Source organism: Eschscholzia californica, unplaced genomic scaffold (genome assembly GCF_041429995.1).
Source record: "Eschscholzia californica isolate CP2 unplaced genomic scaffold, dmEscCali1.0.p SCAF_4, whole genome shotgun sequence".
NCBI lineage: Eukaryota > Viridiplantae > Streptophyta > Magnoliopsida > Ranunculales > Papaveraceae > Eschscholzia > Eschscholzia californica.
Genome location: NW_028238461.1, coordinates 24858366 through 24884677, shown reverse-complemented (window position 1 = coordinate 24884677; position 26312 = coordinate 24858366). Strand labels below are relative to the sequence as shown.

Below are 26312 nucleotides of genomic sequence, written 5' to 3'. Positions count from 1 at the left end.
TGTAAATGTTGTTTGTCCTGCTCAAGACTACATATGCCCTACGACAATATAGTGTATACGATTTTTTTGTAACAGAATGTAAACGATGTGTAATGTAAAAGAAATTATGTGTAATTTATTGAACATGACACACGTACAGTTGATAAATTACGTTGTATACATGACAAATGTTGGTTTCCTCGTCATAAATAACAAATAATTTACGTATTTGTTTCATAATTTGTATTCGATGTGTATTTATGTATGAGTAAAAACAGAAATAAGTGTTGTTGTAATGTTCCCAGAAAAATATACTATTTCCAAATCTGAAAATTAAGCGAGAGAAAGTGATATATAAGTTTTGTATATTAACCCCCAAATCACGCTAAATTGATCTAAGAAAATATACTCTTTCCAAATCTGAAAGTTTAGAGAGAGAAAATAAATTTAATTTACAAATCTGTTTAGAGGAGAGAGAAATTATGATTTGTTTCCATCCGTTTTTTGCTAATAAATTCCCCAAATCACTCCCAAATTTGATTTCCTTCTTTTCAACGTTTGATTAGTTTCAAGTAATGGCGTTTCGAAGATTTAGGTTAGGATTTATGGAAACGTTTCGTTTTGGGAAAGTTTCGATTTTGTTTCCTATAATTTATCCCAAATTCACGGTTAATTAAGTTGTTGGAATTTTCGGTCGGACCCCACAATTTAAAATCCCGTGAAAATGGTTTGGGACACGAATGGAATTGTTTTATAGATAGTATGGGTTTTTAGACCCAAGAGCAAAAGGACTAAAAATCCATTTTTTGACAAGATTGGACCCTAAACCCTTTTTGAACATTATTTTGGTCTATATACCCACGGACCCTTTTTTTAAATGTCCCCAATCCCATGACCATATAATTTGTCCTCATATTAAAAGACCCGTAAAAAGTTTAAATGGAGGTTGATCATGACACATCTAGAGAGCTGGTTGGGTCCATGATGGAATTAGCCCATCTTGTATTCTTGATTCTTATACCTCCCTCCATCACCCATCTGAACCTGGACGCCAAACAATGTCATGGGAAGAAAAATTAAGCTTCACTGAAATCAAATTACCTTATCAAAAACCTATCAATGGCAATCTTTTCCCTTCCATCATCACTTCAAACCCATCTCCCATATTTGATCTCTCTCTATTCATAAACACCATAAAACAGGAAAAAACATGGCTAGAATCCCTTCTTCACTCAAATGGAGCTGTTCTATTGAGAGGGTTTCCTGTAAATACTGCTTCAGATTTCAATGAAGTTGTTGAAGCTTTTGGTTATGAAGAGTTTCCTTATGTTGGTGGAGCTGCTCCTAGGACTAATATTGTGGGGAGGGTTTTCACTGCTAATGAATCTCCACCTGATCAGAAAATCCCTTTTCACCATGAAATGGCTCAGGTAAAATTCTTATCTGGTTTTTAGTACACATGGGTTCTGTTTTGATTTTGTGAAATTCAGACTGATTACTTGATATTAGTTGTAGAAAGGGTCCCCTATGAGCACCCATGGCTATTCTGATGGGGGTGTGCTTAGACAAGTCCACCCAAGGTTTCATTTTATCGTGTTTATAAGGGCTTCCGTAGAAGCCTGTTAGGTGAAAATTGTAATTATAGGTCAGGTGGATGTCTCTAGTGTGAATCATATTGGGTGTGGCCTCTAAAATGTCTAAATGAATATCAGAGTTCCAAAAGAGGGTCGGCGACATTTTGCCGGCGACTTATGAGGTTGTTTGGTTTTAGTTTTTTGAGTTTTCCACTGTCTTCCACGGAAACTTTTCTGCTTGCCCCAAAATGGTGGCCTTTTTTAGACTCAAATAACCAAAATCTACAATTACACATAATATTATGACAATCTTTAGTTGATTAAAAAAAGTCATTGTTTTTTCAACTATTATGTATAATATTTTTACTCTTTCAACCATTTTCTACTACAGTTTAAGATTGAACTGACTGTAAGGTATCGAAAAAAATGTAAGGTCTCGTTCTAATAAGTTTAAACCTAAACAGCTAGACACATTTGGAATTTGACCCAATCTTCACGTCAAAGGAATGTATTGCCATTTTATTGAAAAGTTATTAGAACTGCAAATTGTTATTAGCAATTTAGCACCATTGGTTTATCCCTTCTGTGCTTTGTTCCACTGGTATTCTCTTATCGTTTCTGATATTGAGTTGTTTATGTTTATCTAGCAGCCCTTGATATATGGTAGAGGACCTACTCCTGCTGGGATGGCAATGATGCCCATGCTGTTGCCCAACGGACAGTTGTTTATGTTTATCTAGCAGCCCTTGATATATGGTAGAGGACCTACTCCTGCTGGGATGGCAATGATGCCCATGCTGTTGCCCAACGGACAGATTGGATATGTATTGTAAGCTCGATACATTCTTTTATTTTTTACTTCCAGTTTTCAAATTGCTCGCACATCTACAATTCTTTCTCAGAGAATTATAATGCTTTCCAATAAATTATAATGTTAGATAGTTTGCTTTTGTGAGAAAAATCGCATTGGAACGTGAGAAGTTAATAGATTGATTTGAAGTTCGATTCCAAGAATGTGAAACTCTTAGTCCGAAGTTCTAAACCACTAATAAATGCTCATTTGATTCAAAATTGTTTTGACCTTCCTGTTTTTGTCGCATCATGTACGTACGATTGGTTACTACTTGCTCAAAAGTTTTTCTCAATCAATAACTGATTCCACCATGAAACTTCATTGAAAAGAGTTTAACTGGTTGTAAGCTCTGAAAAAGTAATCTCACCAGCAAGCGTACTATGATTTCTCCTTGTTTATTAGGCAGCAGCCAGGAGTTCATCCATTCACACCTCCCCCACAGCAGAGGGATGATCGCAGTAGCAGAGGCAGTGGTAGCGGTGGTGGCAGTAGCAGAGGCGGTGGTGGCAGTACCAGAAGCGGTGGTGGCAGTGGAGGTGGTAGCCATGGGCGAAGACATGACAGTGGTGATAATAGCCGTGGGGGAAGATATCGACCATATTGACCAGTTCTATATCTGTGACGCGACTATCCAGAGTAGAGAAAAATGTTGGGCTTTTGATGTTTTTACCATTACAAGGATGATGCTTTTTATATTTTCATTCCCCTTCGGAGGTAGAAATATTTGGTCTGGGGGTTTTCTAGTAGTCCTAATTAATACTAGCAATCGATCATAGTGTGTTTGCAGACATACTCCTAAGAAATTGTTCATCCAAAGTTTGGTCCTTCGACTACCTCGAGAGTAACACAAAATTGATCAACATGGTTGATGTTGAACAAACTTGCTTGGGTCCAAACTAGCCAACCGTTGAGGAAGTCTAGAATCAAGTATAAACTAATTCAAGGTTGCATATCTGAAACCCAATTATCTAATTCAAGAAGGGCACTTACGAAGCTAGATCATGTTTACTTGTAGGAATGTGAATCGCCTAGATCAAATGAACCAAAAGTGAAAACAAATCTCAACCACATAGACAAAGTTATGTCCTATAATTTTTCAGACAACATAGACATTTTGACATTTGATTCGAGTAAATTCTGATCTAAAGTCAGATTTCAGATCTGATATAGAATAGAGAAATGCTAAGTGTACAAAGAATCTTTGACAAGATTGTTGACAAAATTCTAAAAGAACGGTCCGGATTGAAGTCAAATTTTGGTTGACAAAATTCTAAAAGAACGGTCCGGATTGAAGTCAAATTTTGGTTGACAAAATTCTAAAAGAACGGTCCGGATTGAAGTCAAATTTTGATCGACTTTTGTCTTTTAATGAAAATGAGTCATTAAGTCGATAATTTTGTCAAACACTTTGTACATGTAGCACTCCCGAAATAGAATAAAACACTACCCAAACCTAATAGATGGGCAGGGCACAAATCGGGTCAGGATCGCCGGGTAACTTGCTACCTACGGCTACTAGTGCATCGGTACGTCGTGTGCCACGCCGCAATTTAGAGCGCGTAATTCGGCTTCCCGTCTTCTAGAGGTGCTCAAAAGGCCGGGCCGGCCCGGGTTGGGCCCGGGACCGGCCCGTTCCGTACAGGCCTGGCCCGTTAGGAAAACGAGCCAGGTCAACCCGGGTTCTGTTCCGGGCCGGCCTGGGCCTCTATTTTGGGCCCGACGGGCTAGGCCTGACCCGGCCCGGAAAAGCCTGGATTGAGCCCGGCAACGTTTTTTTTTTTCCCTTTTTCTTTCTTTCTTTAAATATTTCTATTCCTCCAAATCATTTATATCCTATTTAGAAAATATAGCAAACTTTTTTTTTTTGTTGAAAGAAAATATAGCAAACTTATGTTGGAGAAGAAATTTTTGGTAAGCTTTAAAAAATCTTATCTAAAAATAAATTTAGGTAAGTTGTTGAGTTAGAAAGAAATATTTATATTTATGTTAAGGATTCATATCCTTATGTAAGTTTAGGGGGGGGGGGGGGGGGGGGTAGTGGAGCAAGACTTTCGCGGACTCTTGAGAGTCCGCGAAAGTCTGAGGCATTCAAATCCAAACATTTGAGAGTCCACGAAAGTCTGAGGCATTCAAATCCAGACATTTGAGAGTCCACGAAAGTCTGAGGCATTCAAATCCAGACATTTGAGAGTCTGTGAAAGTCCGAGGCATTCGATTGTAGACAAAATATGTCCCAGACTTTGGTGGACTTCATAGTTTGATGAATTTGTGAAGGATTTGGGACAAATTTGGAAGCCAAAATGTCTTTCAAAAAACAAGAGACATTTGAAGTCCATCATGTGATCAAACAACAATAATAATATTAAAATAATAAATGTCTACCAAATGTCCATCAATGTCCACAAATATTCACAGATGTTTACGAAAGTCGAAAAATATATTTTTGAAATGTTAGTATAAATATATTATTTCATGTGATTAAACAATAATAATAATATTAAAATAATAAATGTCTACCAAATGTCCATCAATGTCCACAAATATTCACAGATGTCTACGAAAGTCGAAAAATATATTTTTGAAATGTTAGTATAAACATATTATTTCATGTGATTAAACAATAATAATAATATTAAAATAGTAAATGTCTACCAAATGTCCATCAATGTCCACAATATTTACAGATGTCTACGAAAGTCGAAAAATATATTTTTGAAATGTTAGTATAAATATATTATTTCATGTAATTAAAAAATAATAATAATAATATTAAAATAATAAATATCTACCAAATGTCCATCAATGTCCACAAATATTCACAGATGTTTACGAAAGTCGAAAAATATATTTTTGAAATGTTAGTATTAATATATTATTTCATGTGATTAAATAATAATAATAATATTAAAATAATAAATGTCTACCAAATGTCCATCAATGTCCACAAATATTCACAGATGTCTACAAAAGTCGAAAAATATATTTTTGATTAGCACAAATATAATATGCATTACACATTTTGTTAATGGACTCAAGATCTTAAATGTCCCCAGGACATTTTGTCTATGGATCAAATGTCTTGAAATGTCTATAAAGACATTTTGTCTACAAACTCTCAATGTCTTGAAAATGTCTATGAACACATGTTGTCTATAATAACTCATCCGAAATGTCTTGAAATGTCTACGGGACATTTTGTCTATGAAAGTCTGTGAAAGTCTGTAAAAAGAATATAGGTAAGTTTCATTAAACCATTTTTGTGTAAGTTTTAGAAAATCTTTTCTTTTCGAGTAAGAGAAGAAATTTTTAGTAAATACTATAAATTTTTTAAGTAAGTTCCATTTTGTTTTAATTTACTTTAGGTAAGTTCGATTTGTTTAGGTAAATAGTCATTACTTTAATACTACGTGATAAGTTTTATTTTCTTTTAAGTAAGTTCTATTACAAATAGTTTTATATCTGTAATATTACTTTTTAATTTAATTTTAGGATTAGTTAAGTTTTAATTGAGTTTCATATTAAAAAATAGGAAAAAAAAAAAAAAAAAAAACAGATTAGTCTGGTCAAACCCGGGTTTGGCCCGGCCTGGCCCGGATAGGCCTGGCCTGGGTCTAGTCACGGTCCCGGGCTGGGCCATAGGTTTAGCCAACCCGGGACCGACCCGGCCCGGGGCTATTCCAGCCCGGGTTGCTTGGGCCCGGCCCGCAACCCGGCCTGGACCGTTCTATAAAGTAGTAAATATATCTCTACGGTCTACATGGTCAAAGGGCCTTTTATTACGACTACTGCTACCAAAGGGTCTGAATTCGCGGTTCTTCAATTTCCCAACAAAAGATCCTTTCTTCATTCTCTTTCACTCTGATTTCTTCTCCACTTAAACCCTAGAAATTCTATCTTTTGAGCACCACTACCGTCTTCTTCCTCCGCGAGCCCTAAAATTCTCTTTCTCTCTCTCATTTCTTCACCATCGAGAACTGATAATGGCGGACGAAGAACAACAAGAGAATCAAACACCACCACAACCAACAAACTGGATCGAAAGGGCTGAAAAAAGATACCTAGAAATCAAAGAACACGCTGAGACGTATCCATACGTTTGGGCATCGTATATAGTCGTATACGGAGGATTCGCTTTATGGACTGGTTATAGATGGAGGAAACTCCGTAAAACTGAAAATAGGGTTCGAGCCCTTCAAGAAAGACTCAAGAAACTGGTTGATGCTGAAGAATCAGCAGCTTCGTCTTCTTCTTCAATATCAGTTGGTAAACTACCTAACACAATGGAGAAGAAACCCTAAATCCAGATAGCTAATTTGGGTCAGTTCAATTTGTTTTCCTCAATTTACTGTTTGATCTTTACTTGTTTCAAATTGATGAGAAAAATAAACAGTTCCCCTCAAAAGTTGTTCGATGGAAAATTAGACATCAAGAAGAAATTGAGGGGTTTAGGGTGCGGCTTCCTTCTCTGTTTTATTTTTTTTTGTTATATGAGGTTAATTGTGTTTTCCAATTAGGTTACTCAAGTTGAAAATGTTCTTTGATGAGTCTATATTTGTACTCATTGTGAAGGATCTCACTTTTCTCTGAAATTGTTAATTAAATAGATGCTGTATGTTGTTTATCTTCCTTTTAAGTTCCAATTTGTTTTTTTTTTTGTCATAGAGATTTGTGCACTTCCCATCCATTTCGACCATATTTCTTTCTATGTGAGCTATTTGATTTTTGATTTGGTGTCCACATTGGATTTATAGTCGTGAGAGTGTCACTTTACTATTTCTCTCACTCTGTGGATGTGTGTGATTTTCATAATTCAGGTGTTTCTGTACAATATTATCTGTATACGCAAGTGATCTGTATACGCAAGTGAATGTCGTGGGTAAGCCAAATATAGGCGTATGGCCGCCAGATATAGGCGTGTGGCCGCCAGATATAAACGTGTGGCCGCCAGATATAGGCGTCTGGCCAATTGGCCATCACAACCACTTTCGAGCGTAAAGAGTGGACTTAGTGCGGTTTACGTAGATGCGATCTAATTGCTAAACCGTTGACTAATAGTGGTCTTTGGTCCTTCGTCATTGCTTCATTAACATAGTTTCATTTTCTTCATGATCCAATAAGTTTTAGAATGAATTACGGGTTATTGAAGTATATAATTTCATCGTCATTAGCCCATCCCTTGAATCACTCGACTTCGAATTGCTTAACCTTGAAGTGGATTTTGAAGAAAGAGAGGAGAGTATAGATGATAGTTTGATTTTGTGGTTTTCACTGCTAATGAATCTCCACCTGATCAGAAAATCCCTTTTCACCATGAAATGGCTCAGGTAAAATTCTTATCTGGTTTTTAGTACACATGGGTTCTGTTTGATTTTGTGAAATTCAGACTGATCAACCATTCATATGAATCAGTCGCCTGCTTTCTCATGCTTGATTGCATTTAGATTTGAGTTACCATTTCACTAAAGATTTATCGCTCTATCATGTGAATGATTTGAGTAATAACAGGAGTCGTCATCTCCATTTTGTCGCTCGTTGTGTTCTAAGACCATTTCAACAAACTTAATGATGCAGTAAGGGAAGGCAGTGTTTGTTTCTTTCTCAAAGTCAGACATGAAATGTAACTCGAGTTCTGGTTAAGTCAGATTTCACATATTAGTTTGTTTTCGTCAGACTCGTGACGACTGATTCATATGAATGGTTGATTCGGGTTGTTTTTGGTCCATTTGATCCAGACAATTCAAATTCAGGCGACGTACTTGTAAGGTAAATAAATTCAGACTGATCAACCATTCATAGTTCCCAGTTACTGCCTTGCTTTCTCATGCTTTGTATAGCCAATTATTGCCTACATTAATTTGGTAGCATATGAATGTTCGAAATACATTGCTTCTCAGAGTGATGTGTTTATACAATACATGTGATTTGCATGGGGGTTGTTGCCGGGTTATTGAAAGGAGATGCCTAGTCCTTACTGATAGAGAAGTCCAAACAATTACTATAAATTTTACCCTGAAGTACCAAGCAAGTCTGAGAACCGCACATGACATATGTCATTGCACATATCTACCCTTTTCTTAGACATTGTCACATAAGTAATCTTTTAGTTGTGAACCTTGTTATATTCTTCCAGAATAATATTTGGCGGCTCCTTAGCAACTAAGTACCACCAACTATATGTTTGGATACTCTTTAAGAAAACTTTCTGTTCTTATTTGCAGGAGGACGAAGCTATGGTTGCCCAGATAATAACGGTGCTGCTGGGACCCTTTATGATAAAGTTATTGAAAGCGTAACCGTTAGCAACCACAACCTGTCAACGGAGACAGATACACTTCTTCTAGAATTTCCCAATCAGCCACGTTGGAGAAATGTTTATGTCCATGATCATGCTAAGGCTTCTGTTCCTTTGCTCTGGAGTCGTGTGCAAGTTTGTTTGTAGGTGATAGTACTCGAGTCAGGGTAACTAAGGAATTTTGAGGGTTGCATTTTTATTTCTGTGCTAACCAGCTCCCTGATCCATAGCTGGTGTAGGTCTTCCCTGGGTTCACTCCAGTTACTAGGTACAATTTGTAAGGAAGAGTGTCAAGACTTTCATTATTGGAATAAAGTTAAATGAGAAAGCAAACTGGTAAGGTCCTTCAGAGGCACCTGAAAGTTTGGTTCCTGACCCTTCTTTCTCTATGTGGGTATCTCTGTGTGCATTGTGTGGGTGGTGGGGGGTGTAACTTTTTCTCCTGCCTCATATAAGTTCAGTCTTCAAAACAAAAAGAAAAGAAATGGGTAATTTGTAGGGTGTAAACATTTGCCTGACCCTTCCTGCCTAGTGGCTAAGCAAGGCTGATGGTAGAAAACTGGTTTCACCTTCCATGAATAAGCACACAATGTTAGCATACAGTCTATATCATCTCACTTCGTGATTGTTTATTGTTGTTTCTTCTTCATATGGCAATGCGTGGTGTAGATCCGTGGACAGCTCAGTATACTGCGTGGTGGAGTTTTGGTCTTTGGGTTAGCACATTTTTCTTTATCTGAGTTTGAGCTCGTGGCAGATGAGCTTCTAATGAGCGACTCCAAGATTGAGGTTAGTTGTAGCAACACCTCTTGCTCTTTTGACACTTAAAGAAATGGCACAGTAGAGTTTGCAGCCTTCCTACTGTGATTTCTTCATTCATATCTAGCATCTCTTTGAGCACTTGAATCTTACATGTATAAGTTTCTATCAAGTGAATATAGTTGGTTAAACAGAAGAACAATACAGCAGATGGCTAGCTTCTAGAAAGAAAAAGCTCTGGCTAATAATAGAAGGGTACAAAAATGCCAAAATACAATGATAAGAACTGTATATGACATCTTAATAACTTAATGTAAAAACTTCAAATTCTGATCCTTCTACACTCAGCGCTCCAGCTGGAAACTTTCCATCCTCACAATCAGCACTCTGAAAAGGTCTTCTCCAAAGAGAACGGTCAGATGTAATGATGCAAATAATGGAGACACCTCAGACTCTAGCCTCGGCAGAAAAGAGAAATTGGGCCATGCAAAAGAAATAAGACATTCCTTGGAAACCCAAGGAGAACCCAGTAGAGGAAGAAAGAAACTCGACACCTTGAAAGAAACACTACCATGTAATACTTAAAAAAGGTTTAACTTGGAGAGGGATTCTTAGGGTTCGCTGCAGTGTCGAAATAGACAACCGGTTATGTATCGTCCCACCACCCTATGTTGTAGTGCTTATGGGGCCGGTATAGCTCCGTCCCGCACTGTAGACGGGCCAAGCCAGCCTGGGTTATCTTCCAGTCCTGCGCTGGAATTGGTCTTAAGCATGGCGGTTCAGCCTGGCCCGGACCGGCAGGAAGCCGGGGTTGGGGGCAAATCCTGCCGGTTGAAGCCCTGACCGGTAAGCACCATTAACCCTATGTAATTATTACTTTGTCCTAATAGATTATTGCCGCTCGTGCTGTTTCTTTGTCCCTGTTGGATGTCATTATTGGTCAAGACTTTTGCATCTACTTATTTGAAGCTGCAGAGTGGTACTCTTTGTACAATTTTGAAGTTGCAAAATTACTTTGGAAGTCGAAACTGTTGACTAATGGTGGTCGAGATGCCGCAGTTGCAACATCTCTGCTAGAGGCTAGTAACGTGGTTGTTCTCAGGGTATTACAGCGACTACATACTAATTATTTTCCTGAGTCTTGGCTACTACTCCACGCGGACATGATCAGTCATATTTTATACTCAGGGATCATCTATGATACACTCGAATGCAAATTTGGGAGTTCATGGACAAGGCTTACTGAATTTATCTGGACCAGGAGATCTGATTGAAGCACAACGTCTCGTTCTGTCACTATTTTACGGCATTCATGTAAGATGAAGCATCTCTCTCTAATATGTCTTTATCTTTCCTTTTATTATGATTAATCATTTCTGTGGTATTCACACGCTCAACTTCATATCATTTTTCCTTATCCAAAGTTGTAAACATTCTCTGGCACATTTGTAGTGAGTTCTGTAGTTAATTTATTTTAGTTTGATATTTACGAAGATACTTCTCTTCCTTGCTCAAGTAGCACTAGTTGATCCTTAAATACGTGTGGAAAGGTCAAATTTGGGCGAACGAAACAAGGATAACTCCCACTCTCCCCTCTTTTAACAGTACCTCACTAAAATTGTCAAAGACCAAGGAGGGGAGTTGACAAGTCTTTCTAGTAGCAAATCCATGCCATATACCTATGGACATGAATTTAAAGACTTTTTCTATACCAATAATCCTTCTATCCATAGAAATGTAGGAAACATGAAACCACAGGAAATGATAGAAAAATATTTAGAGGAAAAATATTTTAGGTGCTGGCCTCTGTCCTTGTCACATTCGAGTATATTTTCAAATAAGCCATATGTATCATAAGAATTGTTCTTCAAGACAGGGAAGAATTACATGTAATTAGGTATACCTAAGTATGACAAGACTTGCTGGGTTTGTTCCGTCGTTTTTTGTAGATACTCTTTTCCCTTTTGCCTCGTTAGATACTTGTCGCAGACTCTGGCTTGCTTTAGTGGGTATAGTGTGAGACTTTTGTTTGTCCATCTTGTCTGTATTTGCAGACAATCGTGGTAGGACTTGTTACAACTTACCATAAAATATTGCTCCAAATTACATTCCTGTGTATACTGATCACTGCATCCATGGTTGGTTCAAAAGTAAAAAAATTGTTAGTGAAAATAAAGGACCTAATAAAGACAAGAGAGTATATGTGCAAGGCAGTTCCAGTTAGACATCATTTAGGTAATTGAAAGATGAATACCTGGTCAGGCTACCAGTACATTTCTTAGCTCAAGATGTTGAATCAGAAATATCAAATACCAACTTTGACATATTGGTAGTTTAGGCTTAAAAGAACTTATATAACACCAAATTTCACACCCAGTTGTGTGTTATCACAGCTCGGGTTGATGTTCTTCTGAAAACATATGGTAGACCTTCTATATATTACTTGGAGGCTACATAAATTTGTAGGCTATCCTGAGAAATGTCTTATTTGGTTTATTTTTTTGGTTACTGTTTTTCTCAGTTTGCTCATTAATCAACTAATCATGTTCCCTTACTTATCTAAAATCATCTTTCCCCTCTCTGCTTGACTTGAAAGTCGGACCAGGATCCGTTCTACGAGGCCCCTTGAAAAATGCAACTGCTAATGACATGTAAATACTGTATCTTTCGATTAGTGCAATTTTATCTGCATCTGGTTTCAAACCCAATGATAAGATATTCGTCTTATATGTTTTGCTAAACTATAGGACACCAAGGCTCTATTGTGAACGTGAAGATTGCCCCATAGAGTTAATCCATCCGCCTGAAGACTGCAATCTGAACTCTTCACTACCATTCACTTTTCAGGTATTTGCTTTTAGCATTTACTCTAAAAAAAAAAAGTTCTAGTTTTGCTTCAGTATTCCTTATTTTTCTTATCTATGTGTTAGTAAATTATTGGGAAGTGGATATATCTAACCTTATTTCCCTATGGTGTTTTCATTTCTACTCTGCTTTCCTTATAGTTAATACACCACTTTTAACGCATATTTGTTCTAGTAACTTTCAGCTTCTTTTATCTCACTTGAGATAATCTCTAATATGATTTCTTTGTTAAATCTTTTTGATACATGTGTTGTTATGATATTTTTGAAAGCTTCACTTATTTTATTGCAGATCTGCCGAGTTGAAGATGTGGTTATTGAAGGCCTCATAAAAGGAAGTGTTATTCATTTCCACTGGGTGAAAACTGTAGTTGTCCTGCCTTCAGGAGAAATAAGTGCTTCTGGACTGGGTATGGTTTGTCTTCTAGTTTTTGCTATTATGAGTACCTACAATTCGTTTTTTTCAATGCCTCACAATTTGCAACCAATGAGGGAATATCCATGTTGTAGTTGCTTGCATGTTGAACACGTTGTTACTCAGATAATTTAGTTCCATCAATCCATTACATTGGGTGGCTTAAATCTGTGTAACTAAACTTAACGTAACACATTTTGTGGATGTTTTGTGATCATCTGGTGGTAACTACATGCATGCCACATAATCTTTCTTTTAATATGGATTTTACTGCATGAAGCACTATATCTTGTAACTTGTTGAACAAAAATATGTTTCTCCGTCTCTGATAAGTATGTTAATTGAATGAATTAAGTTAATCTGAGTGTTTTGCAGGTTGCACTGGTGGCGTGGGTCGCGGAAATGTGTTAGACACTGGGGTCGGTGGTGGTGGTGGGCATGGTGGCAAAGGTGGTGATGGATATTTTGATGGCAGTTTTGCAAAAGGGGGCGTTACTTATGGAAATGCTCATTTGCCATGTGAGCTTGGTAGTGGAAGTGGAAATGACGGCTTGAATAGTTCTACCAGTGGTGGTGGTATCATTGGTAAGCATATGCACGTGTTTATTCCTGAGACGTTAACTCACAAGAATGAAGCATGGTTTCATATTTTTTATTTGAAAAGTAGTTTCTCCCTCTTCTCTGTCCAAGATCATCACTATTTAGAATGTTATGTCTATTAGTCTGTATGAAAACTGTATTGGCCTGAAATACGACCAAGGATTTCATATAATTCTCATATCATATTACATTATTACTCAAATTCATTACACCATCAAAAGATGGCGTGAGAACTAATAATTAAATGGAATCCAATGTCTGCAGTGTTAGAAGCCATAAGTGAGGATGATCTACATTACGAAGACATCACCTTCCCAAATAAAAATCAGTCCTTGGATCTTCTCCAGCCTCTATGTGGACACACCATATATATGTACCCAACTACCCACACGCACATCTACACACACAGACATACACATAAACGCCTTAATTATTGGAGGAAACGAGAAGAAGAAGAAGAATTAGATAAACTGATAAATACATACAAATAATCTGGACAGATAATCGACCTATCCAGTTTCCTCGAAAGATCTGCCCACCCTCTCGAGTCCAGTGGATTGTCAAGTAAAAGTTAATGATGCCACTATCCATTGGCATGATAGTTCTCGTGTGATCTAAAATTCTGATGCAAGTAAATTGACACACTTATTGTTGTTGGGATACACTGTGTCTGAAATTTTCTCGCTCTTGCTGTTCAACAACATTTTGTGGTTTCTTATTCCTTCGCTTATGAGCGTAAGATAGTTGACCTTGTTTCCTTTTGTAACTTAAAATAATTCAGTCTTGCCTTCTCTTGAACAGTTATGGGTTCATTATGGCATCCACTTTCAAATTTGTCACTGTATGGTTCAGTCAGAGCGGATGGTGAACACTTTGGTCAAAATGACAGAAATCAAGATTATGGGATCGTTGATAGCTCAAATGGAGGTGTTGGGGGTGGTTCTGGCGGAACTATTCTATTGTTTTTGCATGCACTCACACTCAATGATGCTGCTGTTGTATCCAGTGCTGGAGGGCATGGTAGTCATAACAGTGGTGGTGGTGGAGATGGGGGAAGGATTCATTTTCATTGGTCTGACATTCCTTCTGGAGATGAATACCAGCCGCTAGCAATGGTTAGTGGGACTATACAAACTAGGTAAGGGATCTTCTTGAACATACCGCTGTTCCAATCTTCCACTTGTATACTGGTTTTGTACTTTTGTCTACTTATTGTTTCTCTTAAAGTTTCATGGTTTTGTGATTTCTTAATTGGTAATAGCCAGACATTTTCTTATAATGCCTTGTGAAGTGACCCGTGAATGGGTTGTCTTTCAATTTTTGTTTTAGGACTGTGACGATTCTGCATGAGATTGCTGGTGTTTAACTATAATTTGGAATTTGAGGTATTGTTCATGTGACAGGGGAGGATCAGGTAAAGATAGTGGCGCTCATGGGGAAAATGGAACTATTACTGGAAAGGCTTGCCCGAAAGGACTATATGGGACCTTTTGTGAGGTTGCTAATTGCTATGCACTAATCATATTATCAGCTCAGTACATTGTGCACTTTTTGCGTAAAGCATTTTACGCACACGATCTTCTCTCTCTCTCTCATTTTTGTAATTCCTTCTAAAATTTTAATTTTGATTTTTTTTCCTTTACTCTTTTCTGAATACTGCTTCATGGCAAGACCTATATTCTAATATAGGTGGTGGATTGCATTATTGCAGGCATGCCCTACTGGCACCTTTAAGAATGTCACTGGATCAGATGTAAGCCTTTGTCAACAATGCCCACCTTATGATCTTCCACGTCGTGCCGTGTACAGAGATATTCGAGGTATCTCAGCTGCAACAGATTGTGTTTGACTCTACAAGAGTTAAAAACTAGTAAGCATTTACTAAGTGGTGCTAGTATTTATCTGCTTCTCCGTCTACTCAATCGAAATTGATCCTTTCATTTTATTCTTTTATCATTGGACTTATGAAATTATACCTGAGCTTTCTCCTATCTAACAGGTGGTGTTGCTGAAACTCCTTGTCCTTACAAATGTGTTTCTGACAGATACCATATGCCGCACTGTTATACATCTGTTGAAGAATTGGTACATACTTTTGGTGGGCCATGGCTATTTGGTCTCCTTCTCTCAGGTCTCCTCATCCTGTTAGCACTAGTTCTTAGTGTGGCACGGTTGAAATTTGTTGGTGCTGATGAATTACCAGGACCAGCCCCAACCCAGCATGGCTCTCAGATAGACCACTCCTTCCCTTTCCTTGAATCCCTGAATGAGGTTACCATCTTACTGTTGGCATTTCGGTTCTCGTTTCTATATTTAATATTCTTAGTGAAAGATGTCTGTTCATTTTTACAGGTTCTGGAGACCAATAGAGCTGAAGAATCGCAGAGTCACGTGCATAGGATTTACTTTATGGGGCCTAATACTTTCAGCGAACCATGGCATCTTCCCCACTCTCCCCCTGAACAGATAAAAGATATTGTGTAATTGACATATCATCCCGTTACTGTTATTTTCATTCTCTTTATCTTGCAACATAGATATGTTAGAATATCTGATGATAATTACGTCACGAGGAAAATTAAAATTTCCTTTTCTTCATTTGCATAACAGATATGAGGATGCATACAACAGATTTGTTGACGAGATTAATGCTTTGGCTGCTTATCAGTGGTGGGAAGGATCTGTCCATGGTATCCTTTCTATTCTTGCATATCCATTAGCATGGTCATGGCAAGAATGGTGCCACAGAAAGAAATTCCAACTATTGCGTGAATTTGTTCGATCAGAATATGATCACTCTTGCTTGCGATCCTGTCGCTCACGTGCTCTCTACGAAGGACTTAAGGTTCACATATTTCTTGTTTCTATTAGAAGTATGCTATTTATTTCCAAGAATATGCATTATTTAGTTGCAAATTTGGTACGAACACTATAGTTGTTGTTTTATTGAATTAATTGTATAGGATTTTATTTTTCAGAATCAATAAGTAATAAGTACCGATCATTATGAAATTCAAGCTGCCTTTTGATTCTCTAGATGCACAGTAGGTGGAACCAGCACAATAATTTGGCACAAATTTTATATTTTAGGGGTAACAAGTATTTTTTTTCATCTTTGATATTCCGATGCAAGTTGTACCGTTTAAGAGCAAAAGCATTTGCTACCTTTTATCCATGATAAAAGTGAATGCACCATAACTGTAAACATAAGGATGGTAATAATATGTTTAGAACCCAGACATCATATATTGTTCATTAGTTCTTGGGTAAGATACTTCGTGACATTTATGTTATTTAATAAGTAGATGATTTGTTTTGATACAAGAAGAATAGTTGTTAATGAGAGAAGAAGAAAATGTTGGCACTATCAGTTTATCTTTTCTTTTTTACTTATGGTCTGAACTTCTGATACTTAATCTGTCAATTATGTTTTTCTTTTACCTAATTCAGGGTTTATCTTGTTATTATCCTTGAAAATACACTAGCTGATATCATGATAATATGGGTTTATGCAGCTGGCTGCTACTTCTGATTTAATGCTAGCATATGTCGATTTTTTTCTCGGGGGAGATGAAAAGAGATCAGATCTTCCTCCTCGTCTCCATCAAAGATTTCCGATGTGTTTAGTTTTTGGAGGAAATGGAAGTTACATGACTCCTTTCTCACTTCATAGCGATAATGTTCTCACTAGTCTTATGAGTCAGGTTATTATTGATCTCTTTTAGTCGTAGTCTCATATTAAACCAACATCGTCTTATGTTACTTCTATCATCTCATGATACTAGCAGCAATTTGAAAAATCTTATTTCTTTACTAATCTGAAGGCTGTCCCACCAACAATCTGGTATCGTCTAGTAGCTGGAATAAACGCACAGTTGCGTTTAGTTCGCCGTGGAAACCTGAAGCAGTCTTTTCTGCCAGTCCTCAACTGGCTTGAAACCCACGCAAATCCTGCTTTAAGCATCCGAGGATTGCATGTTGATCTTGCCTGGTTTCAAGCTACAGCTTGTGGTTATTGCCAGTACGGACTTGCAGTTTTTGCTCTTGAAGAGGGACCCGATCCTACTACATCTGTTGACGGTGCATCTGGAACCACAAGAACCGACCAGCAACTGGGGTAATCATTTTAATTTTATGTTGATAATCATCCAATACAAGCTTTGCTTCTGGGCGCTTCATGTGTAACATAGCTTAATTGTTCATGTAAAAAAAAAGAAAATGTATAATATTGCTAAATTGTTCTTCTATGCTGCTTGTAGTTCACATCGTAATCAAAAAGATAACACACCAAGCCATTTAAGAAGCAACAAAAATATTTTGATGCGTGAAAGGATATGTGGAGGGATTTTAGATGCTTATAATCTAAGGATGCTTGAAGATAAGAAAGATATGTCTTCCAATCTCATTTATGCTTCAGAATGCCAAACCTGTTCGCCATCAGGTATTTCTGTTGCCTAATTTACATTGTTGTTAGGGGTGGAATGCGGACAGGGGAGTCTAAAATCAATTGGGTGGTTGGAGTCAAGTTTGACGCCCTCATTGTTTAAATATATAGGGTTGTATCTTTTTCCATATTATAAGAATGTTTCAATCTAATACAGCAATATACACGGTACATCTTAAATTAGTCAATTAAATCAACAGATTAATGATATATACTAGTATATTAAACTTATTTGATGGACCAAAAATCAAAATTTACTGTTGTCACTCAAAAAGGCAGTAAACAGCGAGATGTGGCAGCAATAATATAATAATCTTTTACTGCCGTAGTGGAGCCATTGTGTCCTCTCCAACAGCAGCTAACTTGCAATAGTTCATGAACCGATTGTAAATCTTGATAAAATTTACCCACAATTCGATCTTTTGTATTTAATTTGAAGCTCTTTGGGGTTATCTCATTGTTGCAGGATCTTGTTGGTTTGCTCATATCAATACTACTTTTAGGAGATTTTAGCTTAGTGTTGCTGACTTTGCTCCAGCTATATTCTATTTCACTGCTAGACTTGTTTCTAGTTTTATCTGTACTTCCTCTTGGCATTCTATCTCCATTCCCTGCTGGAATCAACGCGCTATTTAGCCACGGACCAAGACGTCCAGCAGGTCATGCACGTGTATATGCTTTGTGGAATGTTACTTCCTTGATTAACGTTGTAAGTTCACCGTTCTTCATAATCATTTAAATTAACATGCCTTCATTGAATTTTTATGGCTTAAGTTCGATAATTGACTTCGTTCTTATTTTCTTGTCATGTGTATCTTCTCTTTCAACTCAGATGGTGGCTTTCATCTGTGGATATATTCATTACAGAACCCATTCTTCGTCGAGTAGTAGTCATCCAAGCTTTCAGCCATGGAATTTTAACATGTGAGAAAGAAATTCGTTCTTTGTGATTGAATTCATAATAGCATCATTTCAGAGTTGATTTCATTGTTGGATGGTTTCTTCTGAGTGCAGGGATGAAAGTGGATGGTGGATGTTTCCAACAGGACTACTAGTATTTAAATTTGTTCAGGCTCGACTAATTAATTGGCACGTCGCTAATCTGGAAATTCAAGATCACTCCTTGTATAGTAACGATCCAATTCTTTTTTGGCGTTCGTGATATTCATTGACCAGGTATCGTCATCTGACTCCTCCATACGATGCATTTAACTACTATTCTTTTCTGTTGTAGCTCCTTTTAGGGTGTGAATAAAAGAGGTGCAGATATACAAAAATTTGTTTTGGAGAGGTTTCCTTATACTTATTTCTTATCAAAATCTTACTGAATGTATGAGGTTATAATTGTAAATACAATGTGGGATGAGGTTATTTCTCAGATTTATAGCTGACCTTTGCATAACATTAACTATAAAACCTATCAATATTCCAACTGTGGTTGTCTGCCTTCAAAAAGGCTAGCGACGGCATTTGACCTGCTGACGGAAATAGTCTTGCACCAATTTTTTGGGTGAAAACATTTGCGCGAAGAAGAATTTCGTAGTAGGAATGATGAAAATTTTATCTACTGCTGGCAAATTTTATTAGGCTACGCATTTTACCAAAAATTCCTTTGGCATGCTGTCACGAATCTTGACTATTCCCAATTGTATTGTCGTATGCCGTCGGTAGTAGCTGTATTAATGACATAAGAATACCATTGGCTACAATCTTTCATCAAATATCTTCATTTTTTAGTCCAAGTTGTAACTAATAGATTATTCTGTTAGTATTTCGCTTTCTAAACTTCTAACTGCGACCTCTTCTCTCTCTATAACAAACTCTCTGGCGCTTGATGGTGGTAATCATGTTTGATCAAATGTATTGAAAGTTTGAAACATCGATAGAAAGCCAAGTCCAGAAGCCAAGAAGACAAAAAGGAAGTTCCGACATTTATCATGATGTTTGTGTTTTTCGTGTGCGGATTCAACAATAGATCAGTTAATCTTGTTGAGTCACTAAGCCGAGTTACCAGAGTACTAGTCCTGACTTTGTGTTTCTAGCTAGTAACGTTTGTTATCCAGAATAGAAGATTCATAGTCGAATTTCGTTACTGATTTAAGATTTGAAAGAGGAGACATATCTTCTGTGTCTTTTCATTCAAAAGGTTAAATCAAGTGATTTCTAATTAGGTTTTATTAACTTTACCCCTCCCCCAATAACTAGTGATTGAATTTTTCCGAATGAACTTACTGTTTTTTGCAAATTCTAGGGTCAATAAAAGAATTGGAAAAATAATTAAATAATCTACGGATAAAATAAGACTTTAAGATTCATATTCTTGACTGAATCCAAGATTAAAGTAAGGCATACAGTAACTAAAAGCACACTACCCGAATATTATCTTGGCAGTTACATATTTCTCGGAACGTCAAACATTGCTTTAGTGTGTTCTTAACAAAAGTAGTAAGTGGGAGTAAACAAGTAAACTCAAAAAGACCCTTCTAATTAAGTAGCAGAAACTAAAACTAAAATAAAAATTGGAAGATTAGAGAAAGAAAATGACTTATTTAATTGAGGCGACGGCCCTTATTTCCCTAGGATAATTAGACACCATGTACAGCTGTTGCAATTGGCTCATAGGATAGAGCGATAAATCTTTAGTGAAATGGTAACTCAAATCTAAATGCAATCAAGCTAGAAAGTAAACTACCTTCTGTCTTGACACTAAACGAAGTACACTTATGGCGGTTGTACACTTATGGCGTTGTGTTCTAAGACCATTTCAACAAACTAAAATAATTGGCTATACAAAACATGGGTTCTGTTTGATTTTGTGAAATTCAGACTGATTACTTGATATTAGTTGTAGAAAGTAATTAATTTTAGTTTTAGTTTTTCATGATTGAAGAATTAGAATTGCTACTTAGTTGAAGTGTAATAGCACAAGTTAGAGTGAGATCTTTTCACTTGAAGATGCCATAGATGCATTACTCATTAGTAAGTTAAAATTCCAAGTATGTAATATCATGATTAACTCATAGAGTGAAAAATCATTTATTGAGTTTATGAATTTTTATGAGTTTAGGGAAGTTTGAATTGGGTCTGTTATTTACTTAGTGAAATACAATTTGGGTTTCGGTAATTCACTTAACAAGTTTTAATAGGTTCCAGAGTTCCCAGCGAAATTGTTTTTCTTTTGTGAGGAAGAGCCAGGAAGTGGAGGAGAGACTCCTATAGTTCTTAGCCATGTCATCTATGAAAAGATGAAAGAGAGATTTCCAGAGCTCGTTGAGAAGCTAGAGCAGCATGGTTTGATTTATACGAGAATATTAGGGGCTGGAGATGACCCGTCATCTCCTATTGGCCGGGGATGGCAGTCGACATTCTTAACTAAAGATAAAAGCACAGCTGAAGAAAGGTTTTGTATCTCATTTTTTGAGTTTGATATTACATATTCTTAACGTGTCTTCCATGTTTTATAGTTTTTTATTGAATAGTTTTGTTGTGAATAGGTGGTTTTGAGTTTACAATCTTTAGGTCAAGAGCAATGTGGTTCTTTAAGTTGGGAAGGATTCCATTATCAAGCTCTTCACAGCTTTATAGTATGGCGCCGGAGTAACTTGGATAGTACTCGCGGAAGTCTCAGCTAGGCTCGGGCTCATGCCCGATCCCACCCAAGCCACAGCCTAGTCTCAAATTTCCTTTCTCATGAAAGGCTTATCTGGGCTTAGACTTAAGCTCAATCCCAACTGACCCAGGACCTAGTCACGAAACTAACTACTTAGTTCCTCAGTTTATGTGTGCTAGGAAAATGGGTTTCAGAGCTAGGTTTTATAGTCCCATATTGGAAAACCAGCACGTTGAACAAATGATAAAGAAGTTTAACTCTTATGATGTGACGCCTGTGAGAACTACCTGTGATCTTAGCATACATCTTAACTCTTAAGAAGAATAAAAATGTTAGTATTTCACAAGCGATTATGCTAAAGTCATAGGAAGTGTGATATTTTTAATGAACTACACTCGATCTGATATAGCATATGCAGTTAGCAGACTCGGACATTATACTTGTAACCCTAGTAAGGAACACTGGAATGAACTTCATTAATTTGCTCAAGTATCTTAGAGGTACTATTTATTTGAGTTCGCATTATGGTAGATTTCCTCCATGTTAGAACTTAGAAGGATACCGTGATGCCAATTGGGGTTCTGATAACGATGAAGTTAGCTCTACCAGTGGTTATGTTTCTATTCTGGGTGGAGGAGTCGTCTTTTGGAAGTCTTCAATACAGACTTGCATAACACGCTTCAACATGGAATCTGAATACATCGCTCTTGAGTTGGCAAGGCAAGAGGTTGAGTGGATGATGAGTCTTTTCCCAGACGTACCTCAGTGGGGGCAGGGAAGTGACACAAATTTCCCTTCATCGTGATTTATAGGCGGCTATTGTGATAGAAAGAACAATGTGCACAATGGAAAGAGGTGACCCATTCATATGAGACATCGTGCGGTGAAACACATGTTGAAGAATGGTTTGACAGCCTTAGAATATGTGGGATCTGAAAGCAATCTAGCATATCAACTTACGAAGGGCTTATCCAAGAAATTAATTTTGGAAACGTCGAGGGGGATGGGGCTAAAACCCAATTGTTGAGGTAATATGGTGGATATCTATTCGTTGTAAGACAAAGCCGTATGAGCCCTCCGGATGCCCACCGTTCAATCTCCATGGTGTGCGGTAGTGCAATACATGAGGTTGAGCTTTTGCTCTGTATGAGTTCATAGCTCTATGAGGTGGTCCAATTGAGACGAACTTGATGGACTCAACATCTAAAAATGAGAGGTTGAGCATACGGGCTCTTAATGAATCCCTAGCCCACTATGGTGGTCCTAGTGAGACGGGCATGATGCATTCGATGACCTTTATTGAGGTTGAACCTCTAAGGCTCTTAATGATTTCAAGACCCATGTGGGGGTTGGTCTATAGTGAGAGAGACCCGAGAAATTCACCTACGTGTGTGAGAAGGTGCGGGCCGCTTGTTATAGAAGACGTGGGTTTTCTTTTTAGAGCACTAATGGCGTGTAAGTCACTGTTGTATCGCGCAATTTGCTAAACCAACGGGTATGGGATATGTTGTTGGGGTCTCAGCTTGAAATAATCAAGTTCAAGAGCAATTCACTTGATGTGTTTTGTTTAGTTTCCTCACTTGACTACGTGGAAATTCAAATTGAAAGATATGGACACTCTACCCACATTTGCTTAGGAATTAGTGCTCTTTGTTAGCCATCTGTGGGAGATTGTTAAGGAAATGACTTCAAAAGCCGAATCTTATATTTCCGCATTGGTAAAGCATCAAAAGGAGGGAGACTTAATAATTACTTGGCTTCCGATATATTGTGAAGTCCCTTGCAGAGTAAGTGGAGTGTGTCCAACACAGACACGCGCATGTGCCCAACCCAGGCTTGGGGCTTGGGAATTGAAAATAAAATAAAACTCCCTTTACTACCAGGTTTATTTTATTTTGGTGTGTTTATCCGCTAAAATCACCGCCCCACTTCTCCTTTCCTAGTGGTTAACAATTCCGGGTCTGTAAATACGAACTATTAATAGAGAGACATTGTCACAATATGAAATCCTACTCCTGAGCATTACGTTTTCTTTCGAACTCCATTTCTGTGTTAAATCTTTGAAGAGTGACCGAAAAATCAATTTGCACCCCGGTTGAGCTGAAATCGCTTGCAAATCAGTGGTTCTCACCATGACACAGCTCTCTCTTTACTCCATTGATCTATTTTTATTCCCAACAATGTGTTACTGTATGATGTTTATTCTTGTCATTGACTTTCTTGCTGGATTCTGTACAGAGCTGCTCGATTGGGAATGAAGTTGGAATGGACGAAGGATGGAGTGAAAACAATCATGGGTCCAATTCCCGCTATTAAATATGACAAGACGAGGGGACGAAAGATCTGGTTTAATAGCATGGTAGCTGCTTATACAGGGTGGAAGGATGCTCGAAATGATCCAGTGAAAGCAGTCACATTTGGCGATGGTACACCATTGCCAGCCGATGTCATCTACGAGTGCTTGAAAGTATTGGAAGAGGAATGTGTTGCCATTCCTTGGCAGAAAGGAGATGTGCTACTTATTGATAACTGGGCCGTTCTACATTCTCGAAGACCATTCAACCCCCCTCGCCGTATATTGGCTTCCCTGTGCAAGTAATATAAGGTACATTCTCTCTCTTCTTCTGTCTCCTTTCTTTCGAGTATTATAACAGGAGTCAAAGTGGTCTAGTCAGAAGATGGGTGGCTAAGCTTCGTCGAGAGGGAAACGGCCCAGATCACTAGGTAACACCGCTAATGATCTCTCAGTGACAGAGGACGTGGAGAGGCAGAGACATGCAAGATTTATATATACGTTCACCTGCCATATTGCAAAATTGTGTAATTTGTATTCACTCAATAAAGGAGTTAACTCCATAGTCAACTTTCATACGATAAAAGAATGACAATACATTATTCCAGTGTTCTTTTTATAATCGGAAATCTGTAAGTGGAGTCATTATATATTATATGATGCTGAGGTAATCGTCTTTTCGTTATCGCCTCATTCTGTTTATCTTTCTGTTATTATTTTTTCGTGATGTTAGTCTCTTTGTTCTTTTTAAGTTATCACTTTCTAGGTCTTTAAAATATTGCTGTATTTGTGTCTCTTTTACTCCGGGATCGATCATCTTGAAGCAATTTACATACTAATTATTCTACGCTGTAGGGGACATAAATCATCTTTAACTGTGATGAAGTTGTTCTCTATTTGACGAGTCCGATGAAATTTCAAATTTTGACTGAGGTATCATATTTTTTGCGGCCCCGTATAGATAACCAACTCCCCAAAATAATCCCCTAAAGATGACATATTTCCATAGTAGTAGCTCCTTAAACAACTCTTTTGTCAGGTTTTCTGATATCATCTTACAATAATTCCAAATCTACAGTTCTTTATATTTTATCAGATCTGGAGTCTTTGCCAATGTATAAAAGAGAGGAAATGGTTCTTAAAGGAAAAAAGAAAAAAAGAAAGGGATGACATATTTGCGTCATTGTTCTACCCGGTCTTGGTAATATCGGAAAGTGACTTCCCAGAAATTGTTCGAAAATCGTCCTTGTCACATTCGATTCAATTGTATCTAGCTAAGTGCTATGATCCCTAAAGAGACTAAATGATTTTCATCTTGTTTTCCTTTCTCATTACTTAATCGCATTGTCACCTTAATCGAAAGACAACTTCTTCTCTCAGGTGACAGAGTTCTTTCCGGTCCACCGCTCTATTGGTTCTTTTGAAGTTTCTCTCATGCGCATTCGGAGTACTAAGCCACTAAACATTGATGTTGAATAGAAAAAAAATCTACGAACAATAGCTAAAATGTTGTATTTAGGTCAGAAATTGTTACTGAAAATCATCTATGAACAAAACATTCACATTAACCGTAGTTAATGAGCAAAACATCCACATTAACAGTAACTAATGAACAAACTAAGAACAAGAAACCCAATTTCTAATAAATCAGGAAGTTATGATAAACCTTAGCTAAAATCAAAATGGTAAAATCAAAAGAAGAAAATGCTAAACCATCTAATGTTACTGATCTTACATGAGAGAAAGGATTAAAATCGTAAGAGAGAAAATGATTGAATTGTCGGTGGTTTCAGTGAGAGAAAGAGGGAATCGTGGGTTTAGAGAGAGAAAAAGTGTCATTTCTTGATTTTTGTTTAATAAAATTTAATTTCTTAGACCAGGGTTAAGTTGGTCTTTCACTGAAATAAAAAATTACGTAATTGCCATAGGAAGGTGGAGCCTAGAAAAGTTCGATGAATCTTTATTAAGCAAAGTCATAATTTCTTAGGGAGTTTTGGTCAAATTCTCGTTTAAAAAAGTAACTATATATATCGTTATAAAAATTATAATGCCACGTAAATAAACAAAACAACTTTAGAGATTAGCATTGAGGTCTGGCACCTCAACAAAAAAAAAAAAAAAAAAAAAAAGCATTGAGGTCTGGCTAAAGGCCCTGACCAAATTGTTATTTGCCGGGAGAAGAGATTGACCATAGTCAATCTCATTTGACCCAAATACCTATTGGCACTCGGGTATAAAATGTTAAATTTATTTAAACTCAATTTTATTGAGTAGATTAATTTTATTAGTTAAGTAATTAGAGAGTTAATTTTGGTGGAGTTAATGTACTAGTTAGAGGGATTAATGGATGAGTTAGTGGGATCATGTAAGTAGTGGTCATAGTTAGTGGGTAGAATTTGGTTCTATAAATAGACCAGTCTTTGTAGTTAATTTAATCAAATCAAGTCAAGTAATTCAATTCAGTTAAATATCTTCTTCATTCTTCTTTGTTTGTGCAAGTTATAGTTTCCTTTATCATTCGAAAATTAAACACTTTTAATTTCTAACATTTGGTATCCGAGCTAGGAATATTTTGTGATTACTAACTGAATTGCAAAATGAACGGGTCAATCCAACCTCAACTTTCGCG

General features: G+C 37.2%; 1 protein-coding gene and 2 long non-coding RNA genes across 10 annotated transcripts; all 3 read left to right on the top strand.

The window, feature by feature from the left end:
• The first annotated feature begins 986 nt into the window (after positions 1-986).
• Positions 987-24364, top strand: LOC147543831 (clavaminate synthase-like protein At3g21360). Of its 8 annotated transcripts, none has more exons than XM_086632829.1 (20): positions 6191-6727; positions 10183-10303; positions 10433-10560; positions 10646-10771; positions 12205-12304; positions 12614-12731; positions 13112-13321; positions 14138-14474; positions 14740-14833; positions 15048-15156; positions 15336-15607; positions 15689-15816; positions 15947-16181; positions 16852-17040; positions 17161-17453; positions 17596-17777; positions 18247-18489; positions 18613-18704; positions 18795-18956; positions 23629-24364. In XM_086632829.1, coding segments are annotated over exons 4-17 (2316 nt in total). In that variant the 5' UTR covers positions 6191-6727; positions 10183-10303; positions 10433-10560; positions 10646-10769; the 3' UTR covers positions 18294-18489; positions 18613-18704; positions 18795-18956; positions 23629-24364. The 8 variants fall into 8 exon arrangements, with proteins under 8 accessions (XP_086488961.1, XP_086488955.1, XP_086488954.1 ...); XM_086632828.1 differs by lacking the exon at positions 6191-6727 and adding exons at positions 7575-7676; positions 7731-7821 and having other exon boundaries at positions 10187-10560; XM_086632831.1 differs by lacking the exons at positions 6191-6727; positions 10183-10303; positions 10433-10560 and adding an exon at positions 20927-21180 and having other exon boundaries at positions 15048-15206.
• Positions 2292-3196, top strand: LOC147543833 (uncharacterized). Its single transcript, XR_015223146.1, has 2 exons — positions 2292-2382; positions 2809-3196. It is a non-coding gene; the product is annotated as an uncharacterized LOC147543833 (long non-coding RNA).
• On the top strand, positions 7575-8833 carry LOC147543832 (uncharacterized). Its single transcript, XR_015223147.1, has 3 exons — positions 7575-7730; positions 7912-8169; positions 8625-8833. It is a non-coding gene; the product is annotated as an uncharacterized LOC147543832 (long non-coding RNA).
• Positions 24365-26312: the final 1948 nt, after the last annotated feature.